Source organism: Talpa occidentalis, unplaced genomic scaffold (assembly GCF_014898055.3).
Source record: "Talpa occidentalis isolate TD23 unplaced genomic scaffold, MPIMG_talOcc4v2.1 talOcc4.4, whole genome shotgun sequence".
Classification (NCBI taxonomy): Eukaryota; Metazoa; Chordata; class Mammalia; order Eulipotyphla; family Talpidae; genus Talpa; species Talpa occidentalis.
The window spans coordinates 56,517,880-56,541,840 of NW_023604295.1; the positions used below are offsets into that span (position 1 = coordinate 56,517,880).

Below are 23,961 nucleotides of genomic sequence, written 5' to 3' on the forward strand. Positions count from 1 at the left end.
TTTTATAGTATGTCTTATGCACAGAGTGCCAATATAGCAAATAGCAGGAGCCCAGCACACATTCAACTGAACAACTCAAAGGTTTTATCTTATTAGTGGCAATTCCATAAAAGAGAGTGATTATGACATCACAGGGGTGTAGGCAGAGAGAAAACGGTTTCTGATATAAGGAAACCTCATAGAGGAACTCCAGGTCAAAGCCTGCAATTTTCCCGTAATTCAACCAATATTAACGCCAGCTCTGAAATTATCTGAAATATTCTTCTGTGTTTCTACCAATTTTCCCTTCCATGGTTGTAAACTCTGTATCCTAGCATTGGGTGACAGTAGAAACACTAAGTTAGGAAAAGGTAATGACATTTGATTTATAAAGCGCACAGAAACACAAGAAAATAGTTAATTTTATTTCTCCATTTTTCTACAAACAATTCATGATTGTTTCTGAGGTTGAGTTTAGAAGATACCTGGTATCTCTATCCAATGGCCCCATTTTTCATGTAAAATTATTTTTTAATTTTCCAAGTTCTCATGTTACTTTCTATTTCTTATAAACACCACTCATGGTTAAAACTGTTAGGTATATATTCTATATAAAACTATAAAAATTTTTTATATATCTATATAAAACTATAAGGTATATATTCTAATAGATTTAACTTTTTTACTTAATCCTTGTGTAACCTCTTCTGGCCACAGAAATTTTGATTCGACAAGAAGGGAGTAAACAGACTTACATAAGGCTAACAACATATCCAGAGGCTTATAAGGCATTTCTTATACATTCTCTCCCATCTCCTCAACCTCCAGCTCTGGTGAACAGCCCGGGGCAGGTTTCACCCTGCTCGGTGATAACAGTGCCTTATTTCAGGCAAGGGCTAAGAACCTAACTCCCTGTCTCAGGGCTTCTCTCTCTGTGACACACAATCCTCTGGTACCAGAGATGCGCTGATGTCTTTGCAATCTACAGGCCACTGAGAGATAAATGCTTCTCCTTTTCATCTCTAGACAAAGTTTAATGAGAATCTTCAGACGCTTCTGCACTAAGTAACCATTAACAGTGTTAGGCCATTGGGTAACGCTACCTTATTTTGCTTGGATTTTCTTTCCTTCTTTCCCTGTTCACTCTTCTCTCATTCCTGTGCCTTGGGATCATCTTCCCCCCAAAAATGTGTATAGCTTTGTCTCAGGCTCTGCCTTCGAAAATAACCTAGATTAAAACAGTAGCTAAGTGGTTTTTGGTAGATTACATAATGTAAGAATATAATTCTTCTTAAGTCTGAACATACTACAAAGAAATACTCATTCAGCTGGTAGCACAGTTAAGGTAATTTTGTTGATTTTCCATCTTTTTCCATTTTGAAAGTCCATCGTCCATCCTGAAGCCTGACCGCCTAAAGAGAAAAAGTTGATATAAATTAGCTTGTAACTGAATAGGGGAATTTCTTTGTGATTATAGCACTAAGTAGTTTTCTTTATGAGGGGGGTCTGAGCAATTTGGTCTGTTAAAGGAAATTTTCAGTCTATTTACTAAGGCAAAGCCTATGGTTGCTTTGCAAACAATCCTATCCCATTTCTTATTCTCCTTGGTAAAAGCTGGAGCTTTTACTGCTATAATCCTTTTTGCCAAGAAACTTAAATATACCTTAAAAATATAAAAATGCTGGAATACTATGAGGACTTTCATATCTATTGAAAAAATGAAGAAATGCCTTGATAGGGTTATTAGGTTAAAAAAGAGATTATCTTGGGCCTCCCCGGTGGCGCAGCGGTTGAGCGCTGGGTTGCGAAACTGTCCACAGCCTTTACAGTGCCGGTTCGATCCCTGGCCACCGGGCGAAGGTCCCACATGGCGCGCAGACCTCTCCTGCCGCCCGCTGCTCCCCTCAGCAGTGTACTTCGTCAGTCTGCCTTTTCTGCTCTCTGCTCTGACTCTGGTGAATTCTCTCGCCCTCCCAAGCTTCTGACTGTACGAAGTGCTTGTATAAATAAATAAATAAATGTTAAAAAAAAAAAAGAGAGATTATCCACATTGTCAGTCATGAAAAAAAAAAAGTTAATTATAATTGTTTGTCATTCAAGGTATAAAAGACACTACAAAGAACAAAACTGGTAAATTTCCGTCATCCCTCACTGGGTACTTTTATTCTAGTGGTAGGAAAAACAACACTAATAGGAAGTTAAATAATGAAAATATACAGCATTTCCATTAAAGGGTATAGATAAAACATGGTGGGGATGGGGGAAGATTTTTGTTTTCACTTAATCTAATTGAGAAAATGACATTCGAATAAAGATCTGAGAAGAAGAGAGTCAGGATATTTGAGGGAGGAACATTCAGGAAGAGGAAGAAATAATCCTAGAAGCCCTGAAATGGAAAGAAGCCAGTAAGGTTTGAGTCATGCCAGCATCTGAAGATGAAATTATACTGTGAGAATGGCACATATCAAAAAGACCAGAAACAACATGTGTTGTTGAGGGTGTGAAGAAAAAGGAAACTTCGTACACTACTGGTGGGAATGTAGACTGGTCAGCCCCTGTGGAATACAGTATGGAGGTTTCTAAAGTATTAAAATAGATCTATCACATGACCCAGCAATTCCAGTCCTAGGTATCTACCCCAAGAGTATGAAAGCACTAATTTGAAGGGCCATATGCATTCCTATGTTCATTGCTGCTCTATTTACAATAGCCAAGTTATAGAAACAACCCAAGTACCCAATGACAGATCAGTGGATAAAGAGGTGGTATATAAACACAATGGAATACTACACAGCTATAAAAAAGATGAACATATCCTGCCATTTGCAACAACATGGATGGGATTGGAGGGAATTTTACCAAGCAAAACAAGTCAGAAGGAGAAAGACAAATACTGGATAATTTCTCTTATCTGTGGCATGCAAAGAAAACAAAGGGAAGGAACAGACAAAACTAAGCCAAAAGAAACCGTAGAAATCTGACTATAGAATTGCGGCTATCAGAAAGGGACAGAGGGGAGAGGGAAGCAAAGTGGGGGAGGGGCCTAATAGACTATGGTAGAGAATTATGGGTCTTTGATGGTGGGTGTAGTGTGGTAACATACATCTGAAGAGGGATGAACATTTACCCCTAAATAATTTTGAATGTTGTAAGCCAATGTTACATTAATTAAAAAATGATATTAAAAAAGGAGAGGTCAGAAAGGTCATCCATGCAAGCCATACAATGCATTGAGGGGATATTTTGAAAAGCTGTGATACTACTAGTCTTTAGTGAGGGCAACATTCGTGTTAAAAAAGTACAGTGATGCAATTCCAACCAACACGGTATTTTTTTCAGATTTTATGTGACTTTAAAATGCCCTGTTGTTTATACATGCAGATATAAAGGTTTATAATTATTTATATTAACTTCTAAATTCCATTCATGCAAGCTAGGTAATTAGAATCAACTCTCTACTGACAACCAAACAACCTTGATAAAATACATTTATTTAAGTTTGGAAAGTGTTTGCTAATACTCTTTCAAATATTTTTCTGTCCCACACTTTTTCATTTTGCCTGTAGGAGATCATTTTCATGTATATTAGATTACTTGATATTACTAAATAAATCACTGAGGCTTTGTTATTTAAAACATTTTTTCTCAGTGTATTTAAATTTGTTTTTTAAAAAAGCTTTTTTTAAGCACAGAACTGGGGTGTAAGCCAGAGGTGTGGGGGGGTGAGAGGATACACCACAGACAGAGAGGGGAGCAGAACAGGTGGATCTACTGAAATATAATGTTAAAGGGAAGAGTGGGCAAGACAGGAGAGGTCTGCTGTGCCATATATGGGTTAGCTCCCTGGCTGGGCATTGAACTCAGACCACAGCTATGATAGTGTGATAGCGCTGAGACTTAAGCCCTATGCTACCAGGGAGGCCCCTCAGTGTATTTAAATTTGCATGATTTTTATTCATCTATCTTCAAGCTTAATGTTCCTTTCCCCTTCTGTATCTAGCCTACTAATAATCCCATCAAATAACTTCAAGTAATGTATTTTCCAGTTCTAGGATTCTGTTTCATCTATTTAAAAAATATTATCCATATCTCTTTTTTATTATTATTTATTTATACAAGGATTGGGATACAGTCAGAAGCATGGGAGGGTGAGAGAGTTCACCAGAGCCAGAGCAGAGAGCGGAACAGGCAGACTGACGAAGTGCACTGCTGAGGGGAGCAGTGGGTGGCAGGGGAGGTCTGCGTGCCATGTGGGACCCTCGCCCGGCAGCCAGGGATCGAACCGGCGCTGCAGAGGCTGCGGGCAGCTTCGCAACCCAGTGCTCAACCGCTGTGCCACCAGGGAGGCCCTATCCATATCTCTATTGACAATAGATAATATTCCCATCTCTCCATCAATCATATCTTACCTCTAGTAAGATTCCTTAATATGTTCTTATGGTTACTTTAAAGTTCTTGTTTATTGATTTCAATATCTACAATGACTTATATTTGCACTGAATTATGACAAAGGTGACACTGCAGAGAAGAGGGAAAAGGAGGATCTTTCAAGAACAATACCTGGGTCAACTGGATAACTATATTAAAGAAATTTAACCCTTAACTTCTTCCACTATTCCAAAGCCAATCCTATGTGGTTAGTAGATACAAATGTTCAAAGAAAAAGACACTGTTTTTGGTAACAGATGAGATCTTTTTAGACAATGATTTCTAAAATAGGATAGCAAAACCACTAACCACAAAGGAAGAATAATCAATTAGACTTCGCTAAACACTAGAAATTTGCATTCATTTAACATTTAACAATGAGATAGTTAAAAAGCAAACCAAATACATAAGTTGAAAAAGAATCCAGTAGAAAATGGAAAGATCCAAAGGTGCTTCACTAAAGAGGATAGTCTAATGACTAATAAATCAGTTGAAAATCAGCTCTTTTTCATTAGTCTTCAGATAAATGGAAATTGAAACCACACCAAATGTTGGTGAGGCAGTGGAGCAATGAAAACTCTCATACAATGCTAGTGGTAATGTAAATTTGAAAAACTATTTAGTACTATCAATCATAGCTAATATAAACATAACCTATGTCTAAGCTGTTCTACCTTTAGGCATCTATCCCAGCAGAAAGATGTATCATAGACACAAATAATATATGGATAGGTATAATGTTGACAGGAGTATTATTTCTAATAGCACCACAGCTAGAAATAACATGATTTTCCAATATCAGTATAAGGCAGCAGTCACAAAATACCCCATATTTGTTGATTCCATCTTTATGACATGTCCAGAAGAGAAAGGCAAATCTATAGAGATAGAAAGTAGAATAGTAGTTGCTTAAGGCTGTAAAGCACAGGGGATTTGATTAGGATGACAGCTAAAGGTATGGTATTGTGTTGAGGTGATATAAATGTTCTAAAATTGGTGATACTGATGATTGCACCTATCTGCGAATATACTAGAAACATTGACTCATACACTGTAAGTAGATGAACTGGGTGGAATGTGAATTATACAAATTGAAATAAAAAATAACCACATAAAGGATCAATAAATTGCTGACTTGACATAACTGAATGCTACAGAGAATAAAGTAAAATTTATAAAAAAAGATTGTCACATGTAACAGCATGGCTGAATCTCAAATACAACATGGGGTGAAAGAAATTAAATCACATAGACTATTTACAAAAATCATTCATTTCATGTGGAATTGAAGGACAGACGTAACTAATCTATTCATTTGAAGGTAAGAAGAGGATATATGTGGGGAGAAGTTGCCCCTGACTGTGCAGGGGGATGAAGGATGCCAGGAATGCTCTATTTCTAAGTGGTGGCTGCAAGGGTAGGTTGTGTTAGTTTTTGAAACTTTACTGAACTCTACGTTTATAGTTGACATACTTTTGTGCATTTCTCACTTAAACAAGTTTATTAGGAAATATTTTAAAAAATCTATTTGTCCAGTAATTTTTCCTGTTATTTTGAAAAAAGGACTTACAAGGATACATAAACAGTTTAATAGTTAATTTTTGTGGGTTGGGATTATGGAGAATATTCTTTTTTTTCTATACACTTTTTAATATTTTCCAAGTTACTGTCACTATGAAAAAAAATGCTATAAAAATGCAATTGCCTGAGACACTCCTATGTTAACTTTATACTAATTTGCTCAAGATGTAGGAACTTGGGGTTTTGCTCCCAGATAGGAAGTGACTGCCATTTTAGAGAAAAGGAGGATATAGCCACTTACTGGTCTGCGAGGGGCGGGGGGTGTCCTGGGGGCTTTGTAGAACTCTTCACCAGCCAGTAGGGTAAAGGCACAGAGAGCAGGTGTAGGGACCCAAAAGACTGAGCTAATCCTGGACGGATGGTGTCCACTGATGTGGTGGGACTGAGGTCAGAACTGGGAAGGGGTGGGGGCTCGATGGAAGCTCGTTTCTGTGCTGGGCAAAGTGAATGGTCACAGCCTGATCATTGCAATCCGCAAGGTTTTGCAAGGCCAGCGGCTAAGAATGGTTTTCCATTTTTTCCAAATTGTAAAAACAAAGAGGAACACGCTACAGAGACCGTTCCTGACCCGGAAATCCTAAAATACACCCTATTTGACTCTTTAAAGGCAAACTCTGCTCACTCCTTAAGAGAGTCTAGACTGAAAAAAAATATTGAAGGCATTTAAAAAGGCTACCTGGGTAAAAGCGCTGGGCTGGGGGGTGGGCAGTCCGGGGCGGGGGCGGTGCGGGAGGAGTCTGCAGGACTTTTGGTTCGAGGCATCACGAGATGGAGAACTTACTGCCCGGGCTCCTCACACACAGGAAGTCAGAACACACTAAAGAAAGTGTGAAAACTCACCTCCGGCGAATCCAGCTGGAGGCGATGACCGTGCACCGCGAGCCCACCCAGCGCGGGCTCTCTCGGCAGAGGGCTCCAAAACAAGCTATTCGGTGGTCAGCGGTATGCAACGGAGGCGGGTTCTGGACTTCAACCGAGAAAGTATCGTTGTCACTACTGCAGAAGCCAAACGAGCCCCGTTCCCCAATCCGGGGAGAGTGTTCTTTGCGCTTCCCGGCCGCGGGCAGCTGCACCGGGAGGCGGGCAGGTTGTAACTTCAGGACAACAGTGAGTGTGCAGCGGGCCCGCGCATGCGCAGCGACTGCCACACCCTCCCGCCAGCGCGCAGGCTCCGCGGGGGGCTCCCCACCGGGCGGGCAGCGCGACCCCCCCTTGCCCCGGGCTCCCCAACCCCGAGGGAAGCCGGGCTGAAGGGCATGTTCGGTGCTGTTCGCTGAGCAATCTGAGAGTTTGTTGTTGACATCAAAACCTTTCACCCTTACAGGTTACCAATATTAGACCTGCGCAAAAGATAATTTCATCCAATCCTGAGATGAAGGATTCGCCTGCCGCAGGAATTTTCAACCCGGGCGCTATTACTATTTGGGGCAGGATGATTCTTTGTTGTGCAGGGAGGGGAGCTCTCCAGTGTGTGCTGTACGAGGATGGCCAGCACCCCTGGCCACTAAACGCTGGATTCCGGTAGCAACCCCCAGGTGTAATGACCAAAAGGACATTTCTAGATACAAAGGTGTTTGTGGTGTAGGGAAAGTGGGGAAGAGGTGCGCAAAATCGCCCCAAGGGGAGGACTACTGTCCTATGGGAATCCGATGCAGAGTCGGTCCTGAAAGTATTGGTAGACTTTTCAGATGTAGAAAGTCGGAATTCACACTAAACATTGGTAATTTACTGTCATTCTAGTACATGTAACCCACATTCTAATGTCCTGGATGTGTTACAGGGCAGGGAGAGGGGCATCCCAGACCTGGCAAACCTGCCTGCTCTAAATGGGGTCTGCCATCCGCCACATCAACACAAAACATATGAGACTTTAATGGAAAGGAACTTTAATACAATTAGGAAACAATACAGGAAAGCAAAGGATATAGTTTCTAAATCAAGCACCCAAAGTTTCCCGTCCCCTCATGGGTAAAAGTCCACCTAAATGGAACTGGCCCAGAGCAAGGCCCCACAGCCTGCCACAAGTCTAAAGCATCTTCCAGTGGGGACCCACAGAAAAGGATCAGAAACAACCAGACAAGTCTGGAAGGAAACGAGCAAAATCAAAATCAAGACAAAAACCGCCATTGTCACCTCCCCACGGGTCTCTCACCCACATCTGTGTCACCCAGTCCACGACCAAAAGGCAAGTGCAGTTTCTTCATGTGTCTCTCAGCTCCATGTGCCTCCTGCAGGGCTCCTTCTGGCTCTCCATCCTGCTTCCTTCCTTCCTCAGTCTCTGCAGCTTCTTCTCTCCCTGTTCAGCTCCACCCTCCCTTGGGTGGGGCAGGAAACCTGGAACCTCCCCCTTTCCTGTGGACCACCCTGTTACAATTGGTCCTCCTAAATCATTGTTTACTGGATTGTTTGCAAAACATAAATGCAGGATTTAACTGGATCACATAGTATTTTAGATATCAAGCCTCTTTAGGTTCCTTCAATCTGAACACCTTCTCAAATCTTTTTGTTTTTTTCTGGAGTTGATGTTTTTGGAAAGTTCAGGCCGGTGATTTTTTCAGAAGATACTTCAGTTTGGATATCTAATTGATGTTTCATTATAAAATTCACATTGAGTATTTTTGGATTTGTTTAGGCTGTAATTCCACCTAGGTGATGTTACATCCAATTTTATGTTTTCAAAGTATTATCTGTTCTAAAACCATTTAATTTTAAAAGCCCTTTTTTCTCCCAGGATTTGAGATACCACTGTTTTCCCATACATAGATTTCCATATTATACGTAGTTCTGTACTTTAACTTTTTGCCAAAAATATGCTTGTCTACTTATGCATTTATGTTTTACTGCTTTAATTACAGAATTTGTGTGATCTATTCCACTATCTAGTAGGGTTGACCTTCCACTTTGCTGTTTTTCTTGTTTTTAAAATTCTTACTTTTTTATGTTTCCTCTTTAAACTATGAAATCTAACTCATAAAAATATTTGTTAAAATTTGGTTATCACATTATGGTTTTGCATTATTCTATTTAAGAGAAAGATTTACTTTACCTTTTATTCAAGTCCCATTTTGAGCCTCAGAAAAGTCAATTATCAAATATATTTGAAAAACTTTTTGTCTTGGACTAAGGAAAGTGTACTAAGGTCTATTATTATTTATGTATTTCTATTCTCTTTGACTCTCTTGTATTTTCTGCTATATGAAAGAAGCTGCTGTTATTTGCTGTTTATCTTTCATAAATATTTTATTTCACTGTGAATTGTAGCCGTTAGCATTATAAGGTCCTCTTTGTCTTGGTAGTGGTGTTTGGTCTGGATTCCACTTCATCGGACTTCAAAAACCTCAATTCTTTATTTTTATTTGTATGTTTCTTGGTGTATTATGTCCATTCTTTCATGTTAACATTTCTGAATTATTTTGTTTTAGCTTTTTCTTTGTCATTTATATGCAGCATGGAACTAAGTTAGGTTTTGCTTTGGGATCAACTAATATTTTTTGTCCTTTTAATCAGCAGGATTAAGTTCTCTATTGGTTGATATGTTTGGTCACAGATAATCTGATCACATACTATGTTTTCTCCTATAGAGTTTGCACATTTCTTGGTAACTTTATTTCTTGGGTATTTTTCACTTTGTTTTAATGTGAATGGGTGATGTCTTCTACTTTTCCCTATAATGCTAACTGCTTAAATATATGAAGGTATTGATTTCTTTGTCATTTTATATCTTGCTACCATATTGAATCTTGTATTGCTTCTAGGAATTTTTCATTGATCTCATTGACGTCTCTATTTACACTTTTATATAACTGCAGTGATTATTTATTTGAAAGTTCATATTGCCTGTTTATAGTTCCTTGTGTTTATTTGATAGCCTCAAATGTCTGATAGCTTTTTTTCTGACACAGTAAGAGTCACAGTCTCATATTACATTTATATAGGTAATATATAGCATAGTTGATGATGATAAATGTTATTAAAGAGAATAAATAAGGAAGAGGAGTGATAGTGTAATAGGGTGGTCCCCAGTAAAGGGAGGGGTTCCAGGTTTCCTACCCCACCCAAGGGAGGGTGTAGCTGAACAGGGAGAAGAGAAGCTGCAGAGGAGACTGAGGAAGGAAGGAAGCAGGATGGAGAGCCAGAAGGAGCCCTGCAGGAGGCACGTGTTGCTGAGAGACACGTCAAGAAACTGCACTTGCTTTTTTGGTCGTGGACTGGTTGAAACAGATGTGGGTGAGAGACCCGTGGGGAGGTGACAATGGCGGTTTTGTCTTGATTTTGATTTTGCTCTTTTCCTTCCAGACTTGTCTGGTTGTTTCTGATTCTTTTCTGTGGATCCCCACTGAAAGGTGCTTTGGACTTGTGGCAGGCTGTGGGGCCTTGCTCTGGGCCAGTTCCATTTAGGTGGACTTTTACCCATGAGGGGACGGGTTACTTTGGGTGCTTGATTTAGAAACTAGATTCTTTGCCTTTCCTGTATTGTTTCCTAGTTTTATTAAAGTTCCTTCCCATTAAAGTCTCATATGTTTTGTGTTGATGCGGCGTATGGCAGAACCTATTTAGAGCAGGCAGGTTTGCCGGGTCTGGGGTGCCCCTCTCCCTGCCCTGTAACAATAGGGTATGTTGGGGGGAGTTTTCCTTTTAAAATAGGTGTTCAGGGAAGTCTTCACCGGAAGATGACTTTTGCACAGACTCTTGAAGTGGGTGAAGGAATGAGTCATTTGAATAAGTGAAGTAAGACTTATCCAGATGGGACAGAACAAGCAGGTCAAAAGCTCTAAGGTACAAGATTACCTGGTGTGTTTGGAAAGAATAACAGGGATTAGTGAAACTAGCCAGTGTGAGCAGGAGAACCACAGGAGATAGGCTAGAGGGTAGAAGTCTCAAGGATTAGTTAAGGTTCAGTCTTAGGGAGGGTATAAGACATTTTCTTCAAGAGGAATCTTGGTGTGAGGTGTTGAAATAACATTACTTCTGCCATCCCACAGTCATAAATAACTAAATGGGAATACATTAATAACTGGGAATTCAAGCTTCGTTCGGTTTATGTTTAGGTATTACTTTTTGGGTGCAACTCAAATTTTGCATGAAAGTAGTTTTATTTCTGCTGACTTTAGTGCTGGAGTACTAAATACCTTTCTAATGCAATGGAAATGATCCTTAAATATATTCTTCAAACCTCTGATGTTTTCGTTTTTACCTTATATTTCACCCCCATAAGTGTGCGATATAGATGCACTACTATAGCTTTTTGCTGTTTATCTGAAGATGTAAATATATTGGGAAAGAATTTAATTGAAACTCTTCAATGAAATGTGTCTTGACTAATAAGTATTCAAAAAGCAACAAAACGTTAAAATCCTATACTGGGAGGCTTGTCTAAAGGCCAGAACATGACCTAGAAGCTTTTAGAATTCTTTTAAAAAGTCAAGTATTTGGCTTAAAACTTTTTTTTTCTTTTTATAAAGAAATCTCTTGTTGTAACAGAAAATTTTATGGCAGAGAAGGTAGGATGAAATGGATGTGTATGGGAGGGAGCATAGAGGTGAATTAAGGTTGTAGTCCAGCAAAACAATGTTCAGGATTCAAGTGGTTGGTAACAGAGAGAGGACCAACTGTAGCTATAAGCAGGATTACTTTCTACTCTTTATATATTTCATTTGGCAGAACTTTACTTTCTTCTTCTCCCTTCTTCACCTTTCTTTTCCTTAAACTAAGCTGTTAGAGTTTTCACCGAGTAAAATACCACTGGTATAGAAAACTGAACAGTGCATAGTAAAATAGGGCACAAAACAAAAGAGTTAGTCTGAGAGCTGAGATCATCGCTGAGCACAGACCCGCTGCAGCTATTCGTTTCTTGGAGACTGAAAGTTTTTACAATTCTTGGTGTGCTATTGCCCCCTGCTGTTCATGTAGAAGCACTGACTGCAGAAATGCAGACTGCAAAAATGCTGTTTTTCGTAACAGCCCACGTGTTCGTGCAACGTTAGCTCGCTGTCTGAGCAAAAGTAGTTTAAAGATTTAAAACAGAGTAACTTAAGGAAGTGCTTTCTAAAAAAAAACCCCTGAATTTAAAGAAATTCACAAAGTAGCTTTCCTTACTCTCCATAGGTTGAAATGGAATACATGATTCAATTATCTGGCTGGTGAAACAAGTTTCCTTTTTAAGTTCTTGAGGGGAGCAAAGCAGGAGGCAATCTAAGTAGCTTAGAGAAAATTCGGCAGCGAAAGCAAGGAGTAGACTGCGAACTGGGAGAGCAAAATATGCAAAAGAAGGGGGGTAATGAATAATTTACATACAATGAGGGTAAAGCAGCTCAGTGTTGAGCAGATCGTTTGCTTTTCTGTTGGGTAGAAATGTTGGGTAGAAATTGACTTGTCTCCTCGGAGGAGCCTGCTTGAGTCTTTTGTGAGCCTTTAGGTCTTCTGTCTCTTCTGGGAGTGGTTATGGAAATTTCTCAAACCATTAGCACTTGAGCTGGGGCACCTTAAGCGAAGAGGTTCCTAATCTTTGGAGCTGATTTTCCTGGCTTACACTGCAATTTCTAAAGAGGCCAGGGCAATCTTCTGAATGGAACCCAGCCCATGTGCAAATGTGAGTATTAGCACGGGGGTTTCGTGTTACTTGCTGCAGGCGTCAGACCTGCACAGTGCCCATGGCTGCTAGTTCCTGTAGTTACAAGATTGTAGTGACAGTAGGTATCAAGGTGCCAGGAGTCCCTCTCACTAATGAAAGCAATTTAGAAGCTTGGGGCCTCCATTTAGCATTAGGCTTTTTGTTCAAGAGTTTTTCTCTATGAGGAATAAGTTTAGAGAAGAACCTTTTAACATTTATATATAAAATTGCATCCTGTTAGGATAAACCTCCAAATACAGCCTGAACTGCTCTTGAAAGGTTTAGGGTTTTTTTTTCTTGCTGTAAATACCATTGTTAATTCTAAAACTTCTGCAGTCCAGAGTTGAAAGGCACAAATGATGGATTTCATTAAATAAAAATTTGAAAAAGTATGATTTTAGTTAACATTGAAGCTGATTTTTTAATATTTTGAGATAATTATATCCACAGTGTTGTTTTTAGTACATTTTCTGTTTTTCTTGTATGACATTTTATTATTTATTTACCCACTTAAATATACATTCTCTAACTATGTCAGGTTTTAAAGATACAGCAAAAAAAAAAAAAAAAAAAGATACACTACATCCCTAAGCTTTTTATCATGTTAGAGAATTGTAGAATAACAGCACAATAATCATGTAAGAAGGAACCAAGGGTAGAAAAGTAATTTCCCCATTAGTTTTCATTTTTTTGCTTTATTCTCTTCCATTTCATTTCTTCTCTTTACAATTAAATGTTTTCTTCCATCTATATATTTCAGATTTTGGTATAAAGTTCTCTATCTACAAGAAAAAAAAAAAACAATGTGGTTTACTTCACTAATAGAAATATCTCTTAATGCCAAGATGCCATGGTATTTTTACTGCTGGTGATTTTCTGCATTTAGCTGTGATTGTATGAATGGAGTTGAGTGGAGAGGTGCTCATCATGTTTATTCTAAATAAGAGTACATAGTCAATTATTATAGTAATAAGGAGGCAGTCAGGCAGTGCCTGACTAATATTTTTGAGGCTAATAGGTACATCCTAGGGAATTTAGCTAAGGTTCAGGAATAAAAGTCCACACGAGATGCAATATAAAACCAAATTGGGAGTTAACAAAAAGAACAAAATCATCAATTGCTTTTTTTGGCAGTGGTGACAGTGAATTTTCCATCATTTTATTTTGTGGCTTTAGTGCTTCGCATGCCAGTGGGCCTCTCCTGGCTGCCAGGCCATTTCAGCGCTGAGTCCCCTGCACAAGTGCCGAACTGGGGACCAGTAAGATGAAGAATTTGTTACAGGGCAGGGAGATGGGCACCCCAGAACCCCAAAACCTCCCTATTCTAAATAGTTTCTGCCATCCGCCACATTAAGACAAAACATACTCTAGTGCACAAGACCATTAATGTAAGGAAATTTAATACAAATAGTGTGCAATACAGAAATGGGGAAGAATCTAGTTTATAAATCAAGAACCCAAAGTTACCCATGTTCTGGTGCATAAAAGTCCAGTCAAACAGGGTTGGCCCAAAGCAAGGCCTGAAGGCCTGCCACAAGTCTAAAGCACCTTCTGGTGGGGACCCATAGAAAAGGGTCAGAAACAGCCAGAAAAATCTGGAAGGAAAAGAGCAAAATCAAAAGCAGGATAAAAACTGCCACTGTTAACCTTCCCATGGGTCTCTCATCCACATCTGTTTCAACCAGTCCAGAACCAGCAAACTAGGGCAGCTTCTTCACTTGTCTCTCTGCTCCATGTGCCCTTCCTGGTCTCCTTCTGGCTCTCCACCCTCTTCTCTCCTTCCCCAGTCTCCTCTTCAGCTTCTGCTCCTCCCTGCTCAGCTTCACCCTCCCTTGGGTGGGGCAGGGAACCTGGAACCTCCCCTTTTCCTGGGGACCACCTGTTACTAATTGTGCAAAAGGCCAGTTACTTCCTGACACCAGCGCAGGCGCAGAGACCCTTCAGTGGCTGGAAACACCGTGAGGCTTATGTTTTCCACCTTTCCAACTGAAAGACCACAATCTGCCATAGAAAGTTTGGAATCGTTTTCTGGTAAGTGGTGGTGGTGTTGTATGGCACAAAGGAAACATGGACAGCAGGCCTAACAAGAAGCAGGGTTAATGCACCGGGTGCTGACTCAGCGGATTCATATCCGAAAGCTGAGTCCATCTGTAGGAAGTCAGGGGCTTATATACCCTGTCAGTTTCTACAGGGTTGGTGGGGGGGGGGGGGTTGGTGGTTTGCATTGGCAGCTATTCATGTTCAAATATGACATGGCTGCATACTGAGAGGTAAGTCGAATAGTTGCATACCAAGGATGAGTGAAGGTTCAGTAGTCATGGGACCCCCCAGGTCCATCCTGCCTCATGGTGTTAGGGGGAAGGGATGCCTTGCACTAATCCCATACAGGCTTTGTGGACTCCACCCCGACTCCAGACCAAAGTCATCAAGACATTGGGAAAGACAAATCCCGTCACCACCAAAGGGAAGGTGGCTGGGACCTGAGGGTGGAGTTGGGCAGCTAGGGTTGGTATAAAAACCAAACACGTGGGCCTTGGGGGGGCTCGCTATGGCTCGCCTCCTGGCTTCATGGCTCCTGGCTTGCGGCCAGCTCTCAGAGCACCATTTTGGGATTCCTGATTCCTGATCGGCGGATCGGGTAGGACTCATTTAAAACTTTGTCTCCCACTTTTCTCCCTGAGCTGTACATTTCCTCATTTCCCCTTCCCTTGTAAATAAACCTTTTATTAACCTTTCGCGTGTGCCTGCAGTAGAGTATTGATAAGTCCTTTAAAGCGTGCGGGTGAGGACCCACAGTCAGGCACCCCGTTTTGTGTTGGGGCTGCCCTATAACAATGGCAGCACATGATCTAAGATTGGTTATCAGGGACTAAGTTGCAACCAGGAGCTGAGCAAAAGGTTGTTACTAAGGCCCCCAGGCTGCTTATCCCAGGTCATCATGCTTCTGTGACGGTGGGGTTTAAGATGAAAAACAAGCTTATTGAGTTAAAAAAAAAGCTGTTAGCAATAATTATTTTAATTAGTGAAAGGGCCATTTTAATTTCTCATATTTTGTAATTCTCCTTTGATAAAGTTGTTTTGGAGAGATGTGTGGTTCAGCTGTGAGGTCATTGTGTTACCTGAGGAAAGTTTTACCAGATTTCCCCTTGCAGCAGCACACTGAGATTTCCCCATGAGGCCAAGACTTTTGGTGATATTCAAAAGGGGAGGTTTATTATATAAAAGAGGAAAGGAGAAGTAACGATGCTTGCACAGACACAAGTGGACAGGAAGAGCTGCTGCTGCTGTTTTGCAAAGGAAAAAGATTTGTGAAAAGAAGAAGCACCTGCATAGCCACAGGCGGGCAGGAGAGCTGTATCTTGCCAGTGCAGAAATTGTTCTGTTGTAGTGGTCTTTTTGGGAGGGGCTCATTCCTTTGTGGAATTGTTATCTATTGTTAAGTTAATTACATCTGGGGTGTGACTAGGCTGCTTTATAAGGAACTGGGACTCTTTACAATGGCCCTTAATCTCCATACCCCACCTCTGGTCTGCACCCCTGGATACATTGGTAGCATCTGATACTTGCTATGGCAGTTGGGGCCTAAGGGTTTTTCATTTTTATAGCTGGTTTAACAACTATGTTAATTATTTCTATCCTTACCTCCAGTTTCTGGTCTTGTGATGCCTCTATCCTAAATTTTCTACTCTTAGCCTCCATCACTTAACATTTGACATTGTCTGAACGTATATTTTAAAAAGTGCCAGCTTTTGGGCCTCCCCGGTGGCACAGCGGTTTGAGCGCAGCCCTGTGAAGCTATCTGCAGCGCTGGTTCAATTCCTGGCCGGCCCTGGAGAAACCCACATGGCGCGGCAGACCTCTCCTGTCTCACCCCCTTACTCCCCTCGGCATTGTATTTCAGTCAGTCTGCCTGTTCTGCTCCCCGCTCTGTCTCTGGTGAATCCTCTCACCCTCCCGTGCCTCTGATCTATACCCCAGTTCTTGTATAAGTAAATAAATCTTAAAAAAAAAAAAGAAGTGCCAGCTTTTGTGTTTCATACGTGAGTTGGTTTACTGTTTAGCACAATCACCACTAAGTGTTTTGTAAGTGGTATTGCATATGGTTGTGGGGTAGTTGCGGATTAGAGAGATCTGCACAGAATGTGTTCCCATCCTCAAGTTATTTATAATAGTATGTGAGATGAATAAAAAGAAGCCACAGACACATAATTAGAATAAAAAGCGAGTAAGATAGGTAGCATTTTGCTTCTATTTTAGTAAAATGACTCTTGGGAGGTTTGGTTAGTACAGGATGGAGTGGTTAAAACTGAAGGAACAAACCTCATTTCAAATTATCCACCTGAAAAGATGGAATTTTTGAATATTGATCCCATTTATCACCTCTATAAAGCAAGGAATATCTCTCTCTCTCTCTCTCTCTCTCTCTCTCTCTCTCTCTCCATAAGCACATTTAAACCTAGAACTTCTTTGTCTGGAAATTATTAGAATTCTCCATAATTGATTATTCTTGCTAAAGTCTCTAGATATGGTTGGGACTTAGTAGAAAACAACTGTTTACATGATTTTGAAAATAAAAATAACTGTTAGCAGGATGCTGAAAATATATCATTAAATAGCCCTAAGAGACATGGTAAATAATATATGTGCTTCTTAATCTGGTCTGTATGAGATTTGTATTTAAATGGCCTCCTCTTTCAATGCAGATTGCCTTAGGCTTCTGGCAACTTAAAAATATTTTGTATTCATGAACATTTCCTTTATAATTGATGTGAATGTTTGCTTATAGTCCAACTCTAATTTGAATCCTGGAAAGTTCATTTATTCCACAATTACATAATCATTATGTGCCAGGTGTGATGATAATGACTGCTTTTAAAGTTAATGATAAAACTTATATTTTCGTAGGCTCAATTTTTTTTTAAAGATTTATTTATTTATGCATACAAGAACTGGGGTACAGGGGGTAGGAGGATTCACCAGAGACAGAGTGGGGAACAGAACAGGCAGATTTACTGAAATACACTGCTGAGGGTGTTATAAGACAGGGAGAGGGGAAGCCCAAACCCCGCAAACCTGCCTGTTCTAAATGGGTTCTGCCATCCGCCGCATCAACACAAAACATATGAGACTTTAATGGGAAGGAACTTTAATAAAACTAGGAAACAATACAGGTAAGGCAAAGAGTCTAGTTTCTAAATGAAGCACCCACAGTTACCCGTCCCCTCGTGGGTAAAAGTCCATCCAAATGGGATTGGCCCAGAGCAAGGCCCCAAAGCCTGCCACAAGTCTAAAGCATCTTCCAGTGGGGACCCACAGAAAAGGGTCAGAAACAACCAGACAAGCCCGGAAGGAAAAGAGCAAAATCAACATCAAGATAAAAGCTGCCATTGTCACCTCCCCATGGGTCTCACCCACATCTGTGTCACCCAGTGCACGACCAAAAAGACAAGCTGTTTCTTCACGTGTCTCTAGGCTCCATGCGCCTCCTCCAGGTCTCCTGGCTCCATCCTGCTTCCTTCCCCAGTGTCTTCTGCCGCTTCTTCTCTTCCTGCTCAGCTCCACCCTCCCTTGGGTGGGGCAGGGAACCTCCCCCTTTCCTGGGGACCACCCTGTTACAATCCCCCCTTTTAATTTTTATTCCACCATATCTATGGTAGAACTGGGGTACAGGGGGTAGGAGGATTCACCAGAGACAGAGTGGGGAACAGAACAGGCAGATTTACTGAAATACACTGCTGAGGGGAGCAGCGGGCGAGTCAGGAGAAGTCTGCTGCGCCATGTGGGTATCTCCCATGCCGGCCGGGGATTGAACTTGTGCTGCAGAGGCTGCAGATAGCTTCACATTGCTGTGCTTAACCCCTTGCATTACCAGGGAGGCCCTTGTGAGCTTAATTTCTTGAATTCATAGACATCCTGTATGGAGAACAAATCAAGGCATGATCAAGTGAACTCATAAGACTGTCTCGATTTCTAACTGTAGAAGTTATCACACTTTCCTTTGTTTTTAACATTAATTTTACCTGCTGGAATGAAAGCAGAGCATGGTCTGGGTTTGCTCCACTGTGTTCTCCTAGCTGACACAAAATCTGCAGCATAGAAACTCAGAAATAGAGACTCATAAAAGGGTGGCTTGGATGCATACACATGCATTGCTTTTTCTAAGTATATTTTTATTTTCCTTGAGTGTTAAGTCCATTTCACACTCAGGCTATCTTCCCCTGGTAAAAGGCAAAGTCTTTTCATAGAAACCTTGCTATCTAAATATCTTCTAGAATTTGACTGAATATTATTAATCTGAAGGACCTTGACGTCTTAATGGAATCTGATTGAAGTCATTTTTGTAATAATTAAGACCTTCCAGCTCTGATTAAGTATTTGGTTGACTTTTTGAGAACAACTGGTTTCTACTACTACTAATTTTCATTTTGCTTGGTAGGTAAAATCAGGTTTTAGAGAAGCAGTTCTTGTCTGCAAGGTGCTGATTTGGGCTCTTTGAGAAACCCTTCTTATCTATCCGGTATTGGTTGCTTTTTATGTATTCAGTGGGTTAATATCCATATAAATCCACTTTATGAGTACTTTGGGTATGAAGCAGTGCTGAAAGGAGACAGTAGACATACACAACCAGATGGTCATGGAATTTATGTGAATTTACTGATCATATGCTTTTGGGAAGTCAATGATAGTACTTTGGAGTAAAATCTCTGGCCCTGCCATTATTAGCTCTCATATAGGATTGTCCTTTATTGTTGATAAGATTGTACACTACACAAAGAAATTCATCTAAAGTACATACTATGTCATTGTCATTACCAATTTGAACATTTATTGGGACAATTTTGTGGTAGAGGGCAGTAAAGTTTCTCATTCTAATAAAATTAGTGCATTTTATTACTTTATGACTTATTTCTGACAAATGGAAGTAGGGTGTCTTGAGGAAGTAGTACCTCGATCTTTAAAATTTACATAAATGCCTTGGGCTAGAGGCAGCCTCAACTTGGATAAGTTACATAACTCTTTGGGCCTTCAAGTGGAAATATTAACTATCTCACTATGTTAGCTGAAGGGACTAGGCATGCCTGGCACAAGGTCAGCATCTAATAAATGCTTTTAAATGAATATGAGAGAACTGAGCATAATAATGTGGTAAAGGGTTGATAAATTATAGCTCACTGTTGCTTACACAAAGGGTATTTTGAAGGGATTAAGTATTTGTAAAGATGTGTCTGAATCTTTGAACTGGTTAAGTGTCTACATGTTATACTTACTTGCTGCATGGCACTAACAAAATTGTTCCTAATGAGATTTATGGGATCTTTATTTATTTTTCTTGAGGGGTACACTTCTATCTTAAAGATGTTATGACTTTGTGACACAGTCAATAGAAAAATCAGTAGCTCATAGTTTACTTCTTTTGCAATTCTACAGTACTGGGATCCTAGACTAAGAAGACATTCTTTGCATTTCCCTTAATTTATTGACTACATATTAATCTGTTCTATATGACAGAAATTGTGCTATGTACATTTGAACTTAAATAAAATACTCTTCTTGGAAGTTATAAGGCTCTGCATAAACCTTTCTAGGGCAAATCAATCACTAACCTGAGTTTTGGTATCTCCTGAAAATTCAAAATTTGTCTTATAACTTTCATTTATTAGTGTTAACTTTACTTGTGGAGGCATAAAAATAAGTCTGATTGCTAGAAAAATTGTTCTTATAGATTAAGATAGTTAAATATTTTTTAACATTTCTGTTATTCAGGTTAAGCATCATTCAACTTTTTCTTCTGTTCTCAAGTCTTCATCTTGTTCACTCCCCTGAATGCCTTTCATGTCATCCTCTTTCCTCCAAGGATGTGAGCTCTCCTGGTATTCAGACCTCTAAGTATAGACCAACCTTCACAAGATACAGCAAGACAATCACTTCTTGATTCCAGATTCAGTCCCTCAAATCTGTGGTATGTTTTATATTCATAACTATGTGATCAATGTGTATAATAGAACATTTATGCCATTATTAAAAAGAAATGCATTTATTTTGCACATGCTACCATAGAAGGTCTTTTTCTGGAAAATGAGAAATGACTTGTTAATTCCTCATGGAACTTATCATGCAATGTTTTCAGCAATCGAAATGGGAACAGTAATGAGGATGACCTTGCTAGGAGAACTCTGGGATATTGAATTACCATTTGGAAGTCATTTTCAGTCCAGTTAATTAAAGTCACTGTAATTCAGGTATTTTTGGACAGCAAAGAGGTGAGCAGCCAGGAAGGACTTCTAGAGCTTTGCATGATCTGTTTCTGTAAATTGGTATCTCACTTAATTTTTTTTTCCTTTCTGATGAATAAAGAACATAACATGTAAAGAATTGTCCTACTTTTAACTATAGGTGCTTACTAAAAATTTTGGTATCTTCTCAACTTTTTTTAAAGTTTACAGATGCACAAAACTCACTTTATACCAGGTGTACTCTGACTCAGCATTTGGGACAAGTAGCCCTGCTTAGCAGAATGCCAGAAGATGCTAAATATAGCTCAGCCACAATTTATATGTATACAAATTATAAATGTGTACACTGCTTTCCTTTGCTTTGTCCTTGTATTTAGTGGAAAGAAAGGACACAGAGAGATTCAGTAATTAACTGGACGATGGGGATAGAGAAGAGATGTAAGCAAGGGAAAGTGTTTGGAGGCAGTGGGGAGGTAGAATTGGGTGGGTAGCATGTTAGTTTCCTAGGTAAGCCATAACAAATTAACACATACTTTGTGGCTTCAAACTACAGAAATTTGTTCTTTCATAGTCAGGAGGCCAGAAGTCTGAAATAGAATAGAGGTGTTGAAATAGAGGTGTTGGCAGGTCCATGTGTCTACTGAAGACTAGGGAAAAATCTTTCCTTGCCTCTTGCTATTCCTGATGACTCTGACTTGTTGATGGATGCATCACTCTAAATTTCTGGTCTGTTTTCATGTGGACTTATTTTTCTGTCTCCTTTGTGTCTCTGTCCAGATCTCTCTTCTCTCTCATTTTTCTTATAAAGACAGAAATCATTGGATCAGGGCCCCAGCTAGATCCAGCAGGACATCATCTTGATTACATGTGTAAAATTGATTACATCAGTAAAGACCCTATTTCCAAATAAGGTCACATTTATAGGTACTGGGGTTAGGATTTGAACATATCTTCTTGGGGGACAATTCAATGGAGAACAGGTAAAAAGGCAAATCATGGAACACTTTAAACAACAGGTAGAAGAGTATGGCTTTTATTCATAAACCAGACCACTGGAAACTTTAAGCAAGGATATCAGAAGATTGTAATTACAGGCTAGTCTGGGAGTAGTACACTGCAGTATACTGAACTCAAAGGGAAGTTAGAGGCGAGGACATGAATTTGGACTATCTTAGAGTGAAAGAAAGCTTATAAAAGGAGATGCAGAAGAATGTATTTCTAAAGATGGTTCCAACAATATCTTCCATCCCACTTGCTCTTCTGCAATGAGACTTTACATACCATTAGCAGGTGGTATCTACTTCTCTACTCATGGATCTGGGCAGAGCCCAGGGCTGCTTAGGACAACCATACCATTTATACCATACCATTTACATGTATAGAACTTTCCTGACCTGGTACTTCAACTCCCTATATCATGGAAGAGGCCACCAGGTAGGAAGTGTGACTCCCCTGAGTTGTCTGACTGTGAGAACCCCCACGACTGAGCAATTAAGGAGAGACCCTGGAGGCAGGGCCAGGATTGGATTTAGGTGTGACGTGTCTGGGGCACAAAGTTTAATAAGCAGGCGCTCAGCAGTCATGCTGAGTCACAGACAGTGAGTACCTCCTTACATTTTGTACTCTGGGAGCTTTACTCTTAAGGAAGTTCCCCTTAAGTTCAGGGCAGCACATAGGCATGCGGTCCTCTTTAAAATCTGCGCCCCAGGCACCTCTTATGTCTTTCCCTAGTCCTAGCTCTTTCTGGGAGATGAGACACTGTGCTGTGTGGGGTGGAGGAGAGGGGAGGGGGTGGGTGGAGGAAGGAAGAGGATGAATGAGGAAAGAATGAATGAATGTGAGGATGAGAGTGAAGCAAGCACCACTTAGGCACAAGGTAGGTTAATGAGAGAAGCATCTTAGCATAGGAACCATCTGGCCTCAGCTACCAGCTGGCAGGTGGATGGGCTGAACCACCAAGATGTGTCCTTCTGAATTCCTGATCCACAAAATCGTAATTGTTTTAAGCCACAAAGTAATGGGTTGTTTTTTATTCAGTGTTATATTACCCAAAGCTTGCCACTGTTATGTGGGGTTCACTATTGGCAGAAGTACCAGGTAGCTTTATGTTTACTGAGTTCTGATGGAGCAGAATATGTTTGATTGCTACTCAGGTGAAGGTATGAAGAAAGTGATAGAGATTATAGTCAGTGACAGTCTAGAAAATAGAATTTAATGCCTTGCTTCTTCATTGCACTACTTAAGGAATAAAACCCTAAAAAATTTAGTGTTGGAGTTTGACCAGAAAACATATCTACACACACACACACACACACACACACACACACACACAGAGAGAGAGAGAGAGAGAGAGAGAGAGAGAGAGAGAGAGAGAGAGAGTTTAAAATATTTATGGAAACAAAATTCCTGTCTATTTTGATCTACGCTATGCAGAGGAATATGATCTTCCCATTTTCAAGCAGAGAGTCTGAATTCTGATACTAAATGAATAAAATTTTCCTTGGATTTCATTAGCTATCATGTAGGAAGGAGAGAAGTCATAAAGCTATTTCTTGTTGGTTTTGTCTGTACAAATCAAGCTTTGAATGAAATGTTTATTTTTATGATGGCTGAATTTACTAATTTTTCATTGAGTGTCTATTTCACAGTAATTTACACATTCTTTCAAATGGTTGCTGGCACATTTATTTATTTTCCTTTGAGGCATTTTCTAATTACTTGTAAAGGAGACTGAGAAAAAAGGAAATCTGGAAAAAAGTTAAGAAAGGGACTATTTGGTAGAGTAGGTTTATTACATATAAAATTAAAATAATGGATATTTTAAAAGCCCTCAGTCCATTTTATTGGTTTCTCTGCTTGCTCTGCAAGTGCACTGTGAGTAAAGATTTCCTGACCCATTATTCATTTCTACAGAATGTTAGACATTTTTATGACCTCCCAGAGCACTTATAAGCTGTACTACACAATTTAGCACCTAATTACATTCGGTTTCATATTGTTCATTATTATATCAGTGTATAATTCTTATCCCTTCAAGTACATTACATGATCTTAAAAGGCAGGGGCCATGTCTTACACCTTCATGTTTGCATTCTATCTAGCACTTGGGAAAATTTTAATTGATCAAAG

The 23,961-nt window shown here is 39.9% G+C and overlaps 1 protein-coding gene and 1 pseudogene across 1 annotated transcript; both read right to left on the reverse strand.

Moving 5' to 3' along the window:
- On the reverse strand, positions 1-12,110 carry LOC119258132 (uncharacterized). The gene is made up of 4 exons (XM_037526625.2): positions 12,085-12,110; positions 11,861-11,980; positions 6,829-7,305; positions 1-1,391 (listed from the first exon to the last, which is right to left on the reverse strand). The coding sequence occupies exons 1-4, from the start codon at positions 12,108-12,110 to the stop codon at positions 1,304-1,306; spliced, it is 711 nt and encodes a 236-aa protein (XP_037382522.1). The 3' UTR covers positions 1-1,303.
- Positions 12,111-13,354: 1,244 nt separating this feature from the next.
- LOC119258133 (phosphatidylinositol N-acetylglucosaminyltransferase subunit P-like) lies at positions 13,355-13,756 on the reverse strand (annotated as a pseudogene).
- Positions 13,757-23,961: the final 10,205 nt, after the last annotated feature.

Coding starts and splice junctions, on each gene's coding strand:
- LOC119258132 (XM_037526625.2), bottom strand. CDS start 12,110: ATGTATTCCATTTCAACCTATGGAGA. Junction 11,981..12,084: donor TCCATTTCAACCTATGGAGA/GTAAGGAAAGCT, acceptor ACTTTTGCTCAG/ACAGCGAGCTAACGTTGCAC. Junction 1,392..6,828: donor TCCAGCTGGATTCGCCGGAG/GTGAGTTTTCAC, acceptor TTTTCTCTTTAG/GCGGTCAGGCTTCAGGATGG.